Source organism: Castor canadensis, chromosome 7 (assembly GCF_047511655.1).
Source record: "Castor canadensis chromosome 7, mCasCan1.hap1v2, whole genome shotgun sequence".
Classification (NCBI taxonomy): Eukaryota; Metazoa; Chordata; class Mammalia; order Rodentia; family Castoridae; genus Castor; species Castor canadensis.
In genome coordinates, this window is record NC_133392.1 from 38,609,221 (window position 1) to 38,624,131 (window position 14,911).

Sequence of the window (14,911 nt, forward strand, 5' to 3'; positions counted from 1 at the left end):
CTATTTGTGAAGAAAATAAAGATAAAGCAAAATATTGACAGTCCTTTAGGAAAGAATACTCAATCGAAATTCACAAAAAACAAGACCTATAAAATTTCTAACGTTAGAGAAAATGGTTAGCTAGTGGAGCACTGTGATTTTTTTAAAAACTTATTTTTAATCTTATCTTTAAGATCAGTGATCTCTTTCAAGCTATAAGATCCTTTACAACAAAGTTTGTGAAAAGAAGTTTCACATCTTTGCATAGAGTGAGATGAATTTTCACAGGTGAAAAGTTTACAATTAAACAGCAGGTCAGCAGCATAAGAATCATAAACTTCCAACTTACAAGGAGAAAGTTTCATTAGGAGTTCCATTAATAATGGAGGCATCATTAACATTAGGCTACATTAATTTGATAATACATTAATATAATACTACATTAATTTAATAGTTGTATTTAAGGTTAAAAAATGACTTTCTACCATTCTAAATGACAAATACAGGGTTATAATATCAGTTAAAAAATTATTTTTACAGAATGTCTTACCCTCCTTTCTCTCCAAACTGGAAGCACCCTCTGTTCCACTTGAACTAACTACTGAAGACAGTTCAGAAAAACTCCCAGATAGGTTGTCAAGACTGCTCGCTGCAGAAAGGCTTGATGGGCTAGATGGACCAGAAGACAGAGCATCTGCAGTGGCTCCAGGGCTTCTCACACTATTGAGCACTTGAGGTTTATAGCATGAAGGCAGAGCAGAAGGAGGCATGGCTGCTGTCAGGAGAGCGCTGACATCATCTGCCTAGGATACATTTCAAATAGAGATGAAATCTGTCAGAAGCAAGTTTTAAAATTCTATTATACCTAACAGGATTGCATATGAAAACTAATAAAACCCAGCAAAAGTACACTAGGACTGTTATCATGGGAACACTGAGAGGTACTTGATTATTTTAAAGTGAAGCAAACAGGTTAATGCTTACCTAAATTGTTATTAAATATAAAAAACAATTCAGAACATCTCTTCCATATCATATATAATTGAAATAAAACTTAAGTGTGGCAAAGCATAAACAAACTCTTAACTTTGATACCCTGATTTTAAGGCACTGCAATGAACTACAGAAATACCAATTTTAAAAGATAATGACTTTTAACCCTATTGCAATTACTCTGAAATAACGTAATTCAACCTATACAGAACTTCGGCACCGAGAATTATGCCTATATTTCACATACTTTATGATATATTTGTTCCTCAAAATTGAAAAAAAAATTTTGGGGCAACAATCATTTTAATCAAATCTGCTAGGATAGAAAAAAACCCCCAAATTTCCTGGTACATTATATTTATTTCATTAGCAACATAAATCATTCTTTTAGAATTCTTGATTAAGACACTAACATTCAGCAGAAGTAAATCAGTACTTGTTTTCATGGTTAAGTCCAATGCCTACTCCAATCCTCAATTTGTGCATTCTCGTGGTACTCACAGTTTGCACATAACATTTGTTTATAGTAACAATATTACTTATTTGGTGCTTTCTATATACCTGATACCATGCCAAGGACTTTAAATAGGTTACCTTATTTAATTCATATTGACAGATATATTATCCCTTATAGATGATGTATCTAAACCTTAGAAGACTGTACAAGTGCAAGTGGGAGAGCTGGAATTCTAGAACAGGTCTGCTTGGCTCTAAAGCTCATGCATGTTCACTAAAGCATTTTGTTTCACTGTCACTTATTATATCTGGTGAATGAACATAAGGGTGGAATGAAGTCTAAAACTTCACTTCTAAAGCAGCCTGGATCTGAAAAGACACTTCCGTAAAGCAATCATGTTGCAATTATGGTTTGGTTGTCAGCCTGCTGAGGAAAATCTATTCAAACCCCAGATGCTAATTCAGCTTCTCACTGTAGTTTGGAACAGTGGGATCTCTCTCAGCAGAAAGCAATATGCAGAAGAGACTCTTTTTCCTTCCTACCTCAAAAGAGTTTCTTCTTCCTTTTACTTTACTGCTCTGGTCAGTGCCCTCAGTGGCAGTGGCAAGAGAGGCACTTGCACTTGTGTCCAAGTGGCCAAAGCAGAGGTGGAAGCTACAATGGAGGATCCTATATGAGCTCCAGAGGGAAAGGAATTAAAAACAGAAATGAAAACAAAACAAGTACCAGGCTTGTTTCATGAGCAATTCTTGTGGGATATGCAACAAGAACTTTGGGATGAAGAAATGTGGGAGTAAAGGGGATCTTTACTGATGGTAGGCTTTGTGGCTGGCACCTCAAGGGCACTGATGCTAGTTGGGGAAGTTCTTAAGAACCATGGTCTATGCTACCTTGCACTGTAACAGTATTCATGGAAAACCTGGGCCTGTTTTGTTTTCCAACTACTGTTAAGAAGTTATAGTAGGAAATACTCTGGAATTAGTAGGTATAGGTAAGAACTTTCTCAACGAAACCCCAGCAGCACAGAAACTAAGAGATAGCATAGATAAATGGGACTTCATAAAACTAAAAAGCTTCTGTTCATCAAAAGAAATGGTCTCTAAACTGAAGAGAACACCCACAGAGTGGGAGAAAATATTTGCCAACTATACATCAGACAAGGGACTGATAACTAGAATATATAGAGAACTTAAAAAACTAAATTCTCCCAAAACTAATGAACCAATAAAGAAATGGGCAAGTGAACTAAACAGAACTTTCTCAAAAGAAGAAATTCAAATGGCCAAAAAACACATGAAAAAATGCTCACCATCTCTAGCAATAGAGGAAATGCGAATTAAAACCACACTAAGATTCCACCTCACCCCTGTTAGAATAGCCATCATCAGCAACACCACCAACAACAGGTGTTGGTGAGGATGCGGGGAAAAAGGAACCCTCTTACACTGTTGGTGGGAATGTAAACTAGTACAACCACTCTGGAAAAAAATTTGGAGGCTACTTAAAAAGCTAGACATTGATCTACCATTTGATCTAGCAATACCACTCTTGGGGATATACCCAAAAGACTGTGACACAGGTTACTTCAGAGGCACCTGCACACCCATGTTTATTGCGGCACTATTCACAATAGCCAAGTTATGGAAACAGCCAAGATGCTCCACCACCGACGAATGGATTAAGAAAATGTGGTATCTATACACAATGGAATTTTATGCAGCCATGAAGAAGAATGAAATGTTATCATTCGCTGGTAAATGGATGGAATTGGAGAACATCATTCTGAATGAGGTTAGCCTGGCCCAAGAGACCAAAAATTGTATGTTCTCCCTCATATGTGGACATTAGATCAAGGGCAAACACAACAATGGGATTGGACTTTGAGTACATGATAAAAGCTTTAGCAGACAAGGGAGGGGTGAGGATAGGTAAGACACCTAAAAAATTAGCTAGCATTTGTTGCCCTCAACGCAGGGTAACTAAAGCAGATACCTTAAAAGCAACTGAGGCCAATAGGAAAAGGGGACCAGGAACTAGAGAAAAGGTTAGATCAAAAAGAATTAACCTAGAAGGTAACACACACGCACAGGAAATCAATGTGAGTCAATGCCCTGTATAGCTATCCTTATCTCAACCAGCAAAAACCCTTGTTCCCTCCTATTATTGCTTATACTCTCTCTACAACAAAATTAGAAATAAGGGCAAAATAGTTTCTGCTGGGCATTGAGGGGGTGGGGGGGAGAGGGAGGAGGCGGAGTGGGTGGTAAGGGAGGGAGCGGAGTGGGTGGTAAGGGAGGGGGTGGGGGCAGGGGGGAGAAATGACCCAAGCCTTGTATGCACATATGAATAATAAAAGAAAAAAAAAAAAGAAGTTATAGTGTTCTTTTTCTTATATATATATATATAATTACTGATTAATAATTCTGTATTATAATTAACAATTCTACATTAGTGTAGATTTTACAATTCTAGATTAATGTAGGATTATTGATTAGTATTTCTATTATTTAGTTAACATATTTTTAATACCAAAGAATTCCTAAATTTAAGTTTGGGCTAAAAACCAGGTTTTGCCACATTCACTATGAAGACATTTTATATATACCAAGTGAATTTTAAAAGGTCAGGAGAGCATGAAGATTTTTCAAAGAGCCCATCACTTACTGAAACTAAATCTAAAGGTGTTTGTCCTTCCTGATTTTTAAGAGTAGGATCAGCTCCGTGGGCCAACAATAAAGCACAAAGCTGTGTTCGTCCCTTTTGGGCTGCTTCATGCAAAGGTGTGAAAGCCCACTTGTCCGTGGCATTGACACATGCATTGTACTTTATTAGTAAAGCTGCTACGTCTACATGCTGTAAAAGAAAATACTCCTGTTACAGTCTGACATATTATATTATCACACTTTAGTTCTCAAGAAGAAACTAGCTCTGTACCTACCTCTATATTTTCAAATTTTGTCTGGAAATGAAAAGTAAGCTGTTTCTTTCCAACACCGTAATTTATGGTTGCTTAAAAAACTACAGTAGAAATTTCAATAATTTGAGAGCTATCTAGAATAATAGTTAAGAATTCTACTTAGTAGGAAACTAAACTAATACACTTTTAATAATTTCTAAATTATTCATGTGTTGTAACTACTGAATATCAATTTAAAAATGAACAGCCTTCCTCAATTATTCAAACTAGACCACTGACCATAGTCAATACTGATCATAACATTTAGGGTTGTTAAAAGTCAGGAACAATGCACCAAAATCTCTACAAATTCCTGTGATACCCTATGGATTTTCTGGACTCCAACTAAGAAAATCACCAACATCTCAGTGAAAACAAGAGATAGGTGCTAAGGAAAATAATAAAACAAATGACAACAACAAATTGCTATGTCACACAGCAAGCTTAGAATGGATTCAGAACAAAAACTTGCAAGTTATTTAACTTTATATTTTCTTCTTTGTAAGATGAGACAAACTAAATTCCATTTGAACCATGATACTGATGTTCACTTTGAAAATTATAGATTTTTTTAATGGTTATCACAAAACTTACCCCATAAGATGCTGCATTGTGTAAAGGAATAAGTCCTCCTTTGTCCTGGGCATTCACGTCAGCTCCATGTTGCAACAAATACTCTGCAACTTCTAAATTATTATAACCAGCTAATTTAGAAAAAAAGTAATATTACTTTCAGTTTTAAATATTAAAAAATATAACCACATATATGTATATAGCTATATATATTTAGAAAGATATTACTAAAAATAGAAATTTTATACAAATCTGAAATTGTTGAGTCTATTAAAACTTCATCTTTTGGGATGTGGTGGTACATGCCAGCAATCCCAGCTACCAGGGGAGTGGAGATCAGGAGGACTGCAGTTTGAGGCCAACCCAGGCAAAAAAGTTAGTGAGACCCTATCTCAGCAACAAGCCAGGCATGGTAGTATGTGCCTGCAACGTAAGTTATATGGGAGGCATAGGTAGGCGGACTATGGTCAAACACCAGCCCCTATATGAAAAATAACTAAAGCAAAAAAGGGTTAGGGATGTGGTTCAACTGGTACAGTGCCTGCCTAGCAAGCACGAAGTAGTGAATTCAAACCACAGTACTGCCAAAGGGTAAAAAAAATCTCTGGGGAAAAACAATTCTGACTGGCTTATAAGCATTGAAAGTTTTTGGTGATAATATCCATTGGTTTTGGAGACTCCCAAAATTATATGGATTTGCTTGTATCTCTCCATTAAAAACCTTCCATTCCTGCCTTCATGTTTATTACATACAACTTTCTAAACTTAGGTCCATGGTCTCAAGGACTGCAAATCACAGGTATCCGACCATATAAAAGCCCAGTGAGGAATGTAAGTAAGTGCAACATGAAAGACAGCAAACCAGAGTGGGTCTCCGGGCACTTTTCTTCAGAAGGATGAAAGGACATGCTTTTTGCTACAGAGAACCTAGGGTCTGTATCTTCCAAGTCAGACAAAAGGAAACCTATGTGTTGCTAAAGTCTTGAAGTAAAGCTTTGTATTTTAGAAACATACATAATTTCCCAGTTATTATCTTGTCAGCCATCTCAGTAAATACTTTCATAGTAAAGTATATTTTATTTGACATATAATCATAAGACAGAATGCAAATTTGGAACTTAATTTTGACAACATAAGAAAAGCTATCATTTGAAACTTGAAAAATGGTTCAAAATATTTTATTCACATTTTTCGTTGTTGTTATCCTTTTGCTGAGGGATCTAAAACATGAGAATTTAAAACATCAAGTGAGAAAAACAAAAAACTATAAACCTACCATAAACTAAGTATTACAATAATCTAGAAGTCTTCCAGGTCTTAATGTACAGTACTTAATACTGTACAAGTAGGCAGAAATATCTTGTGTACACATTATGTTTGCAATTTCCAAAGACAACATGGACTTAAATACTAATGCTAAATTCTACATAAGCTACAAGATGTAAAAGAGAATATATATATGCACAGAACAATTTCCAACCAGAGCTCAGGTCATACAACCATGTATTGCATAGGGTAGAAATTGACAGAAAGTAGGAAGTAGTAAAGTTTTTGCTCACCACATTAACATTTATGAATTATAACTTCAAAAAAACACATGGATAGAGCAATTTTCTTTGGCCAGTGAGCTCCAAACTTAAGTGGAGTGAGAATTTAATGATAAAAATCACATAAAACCAAAATTACTCTTTTGGGGATCTAACCAAAGGCCTTGCATATGGTACACAAGGGCTCTAGTGTTGAGCTACACTCCCAGTTCACCAAAATTATCTTTTAAACATTAACAACACACTGAGTTATACTATAAGACTGAAATGAACTCAGAACAGATTTTCTTTTCTTTTCCTTTTTTTTTTCTTTTGCAGTACTGGGGTTTGAACTCAGGGCTTTGTACTTGCTAGCCAGACATGCTACCACTTGAGACATGCCCCCCAGATGGAGGTAACTGCATCTACCTGCAGTGGGGTATTAGCTCAGTGATTTTCACTGCTTATTTTCTAGTGTCTGCAATGCAGCTGAAAAAGTCATATAGAAACCACATCATTGTGTATGTGCACTAAAAACAATGGCACACCGAGTCAATCTTGTGAATGAACAGTTGGAATAAATGTTATTGACTGAATTTGATGTTGGTTACGGTAGTTCTTGCAAAGTAAAACAAAAATAACTTTGCAAGAGGTTTATGTAACTTACATAACTTCTGAAAATCTTTATGATTTTTTTTGCTGCTTGTACTTTGTAGCAATCATCAGAAGAATGAAAAAGCTTTAGCTTCCTCTAAGGAAGGCTGGCTCAAGCAGGTATGTTTTTCAAAACTCACTCATCAAAGATGATTCAAACAAAACAGTGATCTCAAACAGAAGACCCCAAAGCACTGGTGAATTGAAATAGGCAGAGCCCATTTCAATTGTTCTTACTGAATGTAAAATACTGGTACTAAAGTGAACTGGGACTTAGCTAACAGCTTGAAGTATGGCTGCTCTGTATAAACACACTGAAGAGTATAATGGTAGTAAGTCTGAACCAACTTTAGTCATTGAAACATTTAACTCAGGTAAAATGGATCTTAGATGTCATCAGCCTTAATCTGTAAAACTTCATTCACTTACCTGCTAAATGTAAAGGTGTAGAATGTCGGCCTTGGGTATCACGGCAATTTACATTATCGGATGAAGACAACTTCTTCACTCTAGCTAAACAACCTTTCTTGGCAGCATCTAGCAAAGCTGCATCCCCCCTTAGCAGATCTTGGATATCAGTATCTCCATCTTTAACAAGATCCAAAGGAGTATTCCCATCTCTATTTTTCTTTGTAGGGTCTGCACCATGCTAGGCATGTAAAAAACACAAAGGGAGTAGGAACTGACTTAGGTTGCCTTTCATCAGTGAGAAAACAGTCAATGTACCCAAGCCAAAGAAAATAATTTTACACTGAAACTCTACCTTAAAGGTTAACATGATTGTTATTAATAAAAACAAAAAATTTAAACTATGTTCAAAATAAAGTACTTCACTGAATATTACTTTTTTTTCTTCTTTTTCTACTACAGTCATGCTTCATTTAGTCACAGGAACATGTTCTGAGAAATACATCCTTAGGTGATTTCATCATTGTGTAAACATTATAAAGTGTGTTTACACTAACTTTACAGCCTACTATACATCTCAGCTATATGGCATAGCCTGTTGCTCCTAACTATAAACCTGAACACAGCATGTTAATGTACTGAGTATCACAGACAATTTTAACATAATGGTAAGTTTTGTGTATGTGAAAATTGTAATTTTAATGGGATCGCTAGCACCCATGCAGTCCATCATTAACTACATCATTATTATGTAGTATGGGACTTTACTTCTCAAAACCACAGAGTATGAATCTATCCTCTAATTTTTTTCTGTGAAATATTCATTGGTATCTGTATTAAACTAGTATCATCAATTTTATCAATGTTAAATAAACTGGGCTTACAAACTATATGATTTATCAAGTATTCTGAAGTTAAATTACTGAACAGGGGCTGGTTCAAGTGGCATAGTGCTTGCCCTGAGTTCAAACCCCAATAGTGCCCCCTCCCCAAATAAACCCCCAAAACAACAATAGAAGAAACTGAACAGGAAAAATACAGATAGTAACTAGAGAACTATCACATGATAGTTGACTGTACACAAAAATAAACCTGTGTATGGTAAATATATTTGTAGATTAAAATATAAAAGTCTTCATGACACAGTTTTTTGAATTCTTATTATAGAAGTAGATAACTTTATTTTCCACTCTCTTACTAGTTTAATTTTATACTAGTTATTTGAAAAATAGGTAACATATTGTGAATACTTAAATATACCTGGAGCAGCAGTTTGCATATTTCATATTTTCCTTTTGCTGCAGCTTCATGTAAAGGTGTAAATTTCCATAAGTCAGCTACATTAACTACTGCTCCATGCTTAACAAGAAGCTCTGCAACTTCGTAATGTCCATAAGAACACGCATTGTGCAAAGGTACAAGGCCTCTGAAATGAAAAGTTAAATGAGCAATAATGCCAGGGAAGTATATGATTTAACTTCAATAATTAAATATAACTGATGAAAGATGTTTGTTGAACTACCTAAATCTACTGAAAGTATCAACAGGATTATTTTGGTAGGGGAATTTTAAAATATTTTAAAAGCAGAGAATCTGACAATATCTAAGTACTCAACATTTAGGACTGTGTGTTTTTAATGAAAATGTTGTCAAGATAAACTTGAAAAAATTAAATATCCTCAATGAACTGCAAAAAATATACTGCATTAAAAATCAGTATCACAATAATGTAATGACTTTGGCTATTACAAAATTATAAGGCATTACCCAAGTAATGTCTTCATATAAATGCTAACCATCATAACTTCTCAAATGAAATTAAGAAACGGTATTTAAACCAGTGTAAGGAAACATACTATTCTTAACAAGTATCAAATCTTTCCCTATCAATTATTAGTTATCAATTATCAAATATCTTTCCCTATTTTCCTAACCAGGCCAGGATCAGTAAGGCAAAGAGATGCATGGCAGCTACTGGTACACACCCTTTATCCTTGGCATGCACATCGGCTCCATGCTGCAGCAGGTATTCCACCACAGACACCCTGTTGTACCCAGCTGCAAAATGGAGTGGTGTAGACTGACGTCCCTCAATGTCTCTGCAGTTGACACTCTGAACAGTACACAGCTTCTGTAGGGTTGAACAGAGCATACAAACGATACCACATATTCTCATTTTGACTCATGTATTTGAAATTTCAAATGTCTGAGTTATTTTCATGTCTCATTAAATCAGTATTCTCAAAATGTATTTATTCTTATTTCATCTTGTCATTTACTGAGAATACTTCTGATCCACCAATCTATGCCTGCTATCTTCTAACTTTTTCTAGTTAGTAAGCAAATTGTATCATTACCACTACTCTAGTTTCACAAAGATAACTTAAGTATCAATTACTGCACTCATAATTGTATTTTTGTCCAATACATGTAGAGGCACACTGGATCACAGCAGTATCAGCAACAACCAGGGGCTTGTCAAAAGTTTAGAATCTCAGATCTCTACCTACTAAGAAAATCTGTATTGTAAGTGAGGTGTGGCGATACACACCTGCAATCCTAGCACATGGGAGGGAGGCAGGAGGATTGTAAATTTGAGGCTAGTCTGGGCCACATGGTAAGGACTTGTGTCTGAAAAAAAGAAACTGCATTTTAACAAGATCCCTAAAGTTTAAGAATTACTGCTCTTGACCACTGGTTCTTTCTTTCAGTAGTCCCACCTCCACATTTTTAAGTTCAGTGTTTGGAGAGGGGCTTGAAAATTTGTATTTCTAGGTGGTGCTGATGCTGGTGATCAAGGAACCACACTTGGAGAATGAGTCATACTGCACTATGTGGAATGAATTAACTAATAAAATGCTACAGGTTTTATTGTCCTTGAGAGAATTAAGAGAATAGCTACTCAAATAACTTTCTGTATTCTTGGTTCAGATTAGGAAGACTAGTTGAGAAAGGCTCCCTCCAAGGTAACACTGGAAACACAAGAGTATTTTTCATGCCAAGAATGAAAATTTGGGGAAGGATAGAAAAAGACAGTAAGTCATCCACTGGGGATGCAGCTCAAATGGTAGAGCACTTTCAAGTGTGAAGACCTGGGTTCAATCCTCAGTATTGGTGATGGTGCTGACCTTAATCCCAGCACTAGGGAGGGTAAAACAGGAAGATGGAGAGTTACAGGCTAGTCTGGACTACAAAGCAAGATCCTGTCTCAAAAAAACAAACCTCCCCCCCCCCCCCAAAAAAGGCAAACAACAACAAAAATCCTTTCTGATCCAGAATGAGGCCAAAATTTGTATTTCTCTGCCAGAAAATCTAAAATTACTGACTTTGTGCAGTGGGGCTGTTTAGGATTAAGAAGATCATACAGAAATACAGTGAAATACAGTGAAATTATTTTAAATACCTACTTCTGCTACAAATTAAGTAGACACATACCACTTTTTATAAAATTTATCAACCACTGGTGCTTGCTAAACTTGGACCAGCAGTTTTGAAAACTGGGAAATAGAAGGTTTTTCTCCCCTACTAGCTTTGAAAATTAAAATAACATTACTACATTACTGAAGAATTATTTACCTCATGAAAAATGCTGTGTTAAATTCTAGTTTGTATTATCTGAATTGTAAAAAGTCTCTCAGTCTTTCAAAATATTAGGTGTTTGAATTACCTAAATATACAATTTCTATAAGATAACAGGAACACCTGGTGTAGGCAGTAAGACATTATATATATTGTATGATTAAAAAAAAGTCAAAACAAAATCCAAGGAAAGGTTATTCTGTGGAAGACTGTTTTTGAACAGAAGATTATTAGGAGACAGTGGCTCTGAGAAGAAACACACTGTATTACTACAGCCTGAACAATAAATCCCAGAAGGGAGGAGTGGGGGGAAGAAATGAAGAAACCAGTAGATGGAACTGACACACTGGTTTCTCCCTTGTTTTATGTGTCTTATGCATATAATAATGGTTAGTGATTTGATATTCTTCTTGTTGCTGTTTTCTTTCTTTTGGCAGTACTGGGATTTGAACTCAGGGCCTCATGTTTAGTAGGCAGATACTCTACTACCACTTGAACCATGCCCTCATGGTTTTTGTTTTGAGACATGGTCTTACTATGTAGCCCAGGCTGGCCTCAAACTTGAGATCCTCCAGCATCTCTCTCTTTAGTGCTAGGATTATAGGCATTTACCACCATGTTTGACCCAAATTTTATTCTTTTTTTTTTCCCTCAGCACCAGGGCTTGAACTCAGGGTTTCATGCTTGTAAAGCAGGCATTCTTTTTTTTTTTGAAGAGCACTCCTGGGGGAAAAATTTTTTTTTTTAAAATTCATATGTGCATACATCATTCGGGTCATTTCTCTCCCCTTCCCCTCACCCCCTCCCTTATCTCCCCACTCCCTCCCTTACCCACCCTAACCCCTTACTACCAGGCAGAAACTATTTTGCCCTTATGATGTTCTCCAGTTCCATCCATTTACTTGCAAATGATAAGATTTCATTCTTCTTCATGGCTGAGTAAAAGTCCATTGTGTATAAATACATTTTCTTTTAATTATTCATATGTGCATACAATGCTTGGGTCATTTCTCCCCCCTCCCCCCGCCCCATCCCTTACCACCCATTCCGCCCCCTCCCTCTCCCCTCCACCCCGTCAATACCCGGCAGAAACTATTTTGCCCTTATCTCTAATTTTGTTGAAGAGAGAGTATAAGCAATAATAGGAAGGACCAAGGGTTTTTGCTAGTTGAGATAAGGATAGCTATACAGGGAGTTGACTCGCATTGCTTTCCTGTACGTGTGTTAACTTCTAAGTTAATTCTTCTCGAACTAACCTTTTCTCTAGTTCCTGGTCCCCTTCTCCTATTGGCCTTAGTTGCTTTAAAGTAGTAATTACCACTTCAGACACTCTGCCAGCCTCCAAATCTTATGCTTTTGAAGGGACAAATCCCATTTGGTCTTACATGAAATTTATTTAAATTTGTCAATGTGGTATCTACTGAAATGTATGTGAAACTAATCCCTTTCTTTCATTACCCAGTGTTTCTTATGTGCAGAGAATTATATATATTTTTCTTTTTAAAGCAAGACACAGGCATTATTCACAATAGCTAAGTTGTAGAAATAGCCAAGATGCCCCACAAATGGTGAATGGGCTAAGAAAATGTGATAGTTATATACAATGGAATTTTATTCAGTCATAGAGAAGAATGAAATTTTGCTGTTTGCAGATAAATGGATGGAACTGGAGAACATTATCTTAAGTGAAATTAGCCAGGTTCAGAAGGCTATAGGCCATGTTTTCTCTCATATGTGGAAGACAGGCCCAATGCAAACACAAGCAATATTATAAAAAACAGGTCATGCTAATGGGAGGTCACTAATGGGAGAGGGAGAGTAAAAGAAAAAAGTTAAGAAGGTGAGTATGGTTGATGTACTTTCTATACAAGAATGAATATAGAAGTTTTAAACCTGTTGAAATCACCATAAGAAGGGGACTAAAGTATAAAGAAGAAAAACAGAAGTGATGAACCAATTAGGGTTATAATACATATACACATGGACATGTCACAATGAAGCTCCCTGTACAGCTGTCTTTAAAAAAAAAAAAAGTCCTTTTTCAAAAACAGAGAACAGGAAGGCAAAATAGGTCCTGTCTGAGAGTTGATGCCATTGGGGCGGGGGGTGGGTTGGGGAGGAAAAGGGTATAAGAGGGTGAATATGGTAGAAATACTACGTGTTCATATATGAAATGGAAAAATGAGACCTGTTGAAACTATTCTAGGAATGGTGGGGGAGGGAAAGGAAAATGATGGAGGGGGTGACTTTAACTATGATGTATTGTAAGAACTTTTAGAAATGTCACAATGTGCCCCCAGTACAGCAACAGAATAAAAAAAGCAAAAATACAAAGGGAAAAAAAATCTTAATCTTAAGGCACATATGAACCAATTTCTTCATTATAACAGTACAGATTCATTAAGCAATGTCAAAATAAAAACCCAAGGCTAACAAAAACATAAGGTTATGTCTTACTTTTACAGTTTCTACATCTCCAGCCTTTGCAGCTTCCAGCAATTGTCTGTCTGCCTCTGAATTACCTAATGGGATGCCCTCTAAAAGGAGAGAGAGGAAAAGAGTGATTAACTTCTATTTAGAACATGGGACTAAACTTCAAGGGAGGCATATTTTCAAAAAGTAAATATGCTAGATAATACAGGAAATCTCCATAGTAGCAGGGGAAGTATTACAGCACTTAAAACTTTTCTGAAGTATAAGACATCTACACAAAATACATATAAAATGCGATTTAAGCAATATAAAAGAACATAAAATAGATGATGAAAGCTGGCCTGCTCTATAACCAAAGCCATGTAAAGTGCTGGAAGGTACTGAATTAGGAAGGCAGCAGCTAGAAATCTAATCATGGTTCTACAATAGTTATCTGAACTGGAGCAAATCACTTTAACTTCCTGAGCCTCAGATTTTTCAATTCCAAAGAGTGAAGGTGAGCTAGAAGTTATATAAAGTCAGTTCCAGGTCTGAAATTCTGTCTTATAGGTCATTTAAAATTTAAAAAAGAAAGACAGTATCCACTTAGAAGAAAACTTAAATATTTTTACACCTTAGAATAAAAAGAACTTAAAGCAAAATATCAAAGACAAAACCAAAAGAGAAAACTGATTTAAGAAACAAAATGGAAAAAAATCAAATTGCAATACTCATTTTAAAAGAAAACATAGTTAACATATGGTGTTCTTATAAGAAGACTACCCAGAGGCCTTAATAGACAAATAGGCTGAAGACATTAACATCCAAAAAAGGGAGAAATGCCAATAAAATGATGGTTAAGCTTACTCATAAAGAGAAATTATATTAAAGTGAGATACTGTTGTGTTTTACCCACTAGGGGGCAAAGAAGAAATGAGGAGCTATGCTGATCCTATTTCTATAGTGTGTACTAAAAAAAGCATCTATTTTTTTTCTGTTAACTCACCAATGCACATTCACTCAAGGAAGTGCTGACAAGGAAAAAGGTCTTTTAATCCTCTCTTAGTGGGAGTGTAAAACCACTAGTACAATCTTTTCTCAAAGGTAACTGGAGAACTAGATGCTTCCTTTTTTACCTGAAAATTCTAAAATTTCTCTTAGAAACTAGTTGGAGAGATAAGTGAAGTTATATGTAATAGTACTTAGAATAAAAATGGCCAAGACTATATATTCTACCACTATGCAACTGGATAGGACCAGTGTTATCACCCCTAACCAAATGTGTGATCTATGGAAAATAAAGGTAATCCTGAAAGCAGACTTGTAGTTAGTTCCTCTTTGGCAGATTCTAGCAGGCTGGTTCAACCTGCCTTC

At 35.9% G+C, this 14,911-nt stretch overlaps 1 protein-coding gene across 3 annotated transcripts in view; it reads right to left on the reverse strand.

Annotated features, from left to right (window-relative positions):
• The window catches only part of Tnks2 (tankyrase 2), a 61,828-nt gene that overhangs the window by 15,548 nt on the left and 31,369 nt on the right, over positions 1-14,911 (reverse strand). For 2 of the 3 annotated variants that reach the window (XM_074078782.1, XM_020169993.2), the window contains 7 exons: positions 13,583-13,662; positions 9,532-9,677; positions 8,807-8,972; positions 7,568-7,787; positions 4,980-5,089; positions 4,094-4,282; positions 530-782 (listed from right to left, as the gene is read on the reverse strand). In XM_074078782.1, the coding sequence (XP_073934883.1) occupies positions 530-782; positions 4,094-4,282; positions 4,980-5,089; positions 7,568-7,787; positions 8,807-8,972; positions 9,532-9,677; positions 13,583-13,662 (1,164 nt within the window). The remainder of the gene's footprint in view (positions 1-529; positions 783-4,093; positions 4,283-4,979; positions 5,090-7,567; positions 7,788-8,806; positions 8,973-9,531; positions 9,678-13,582; positions 13,663-14,911) is intronic. The other variant, XM_020169994.2, reaches the window with a different exon arrangement.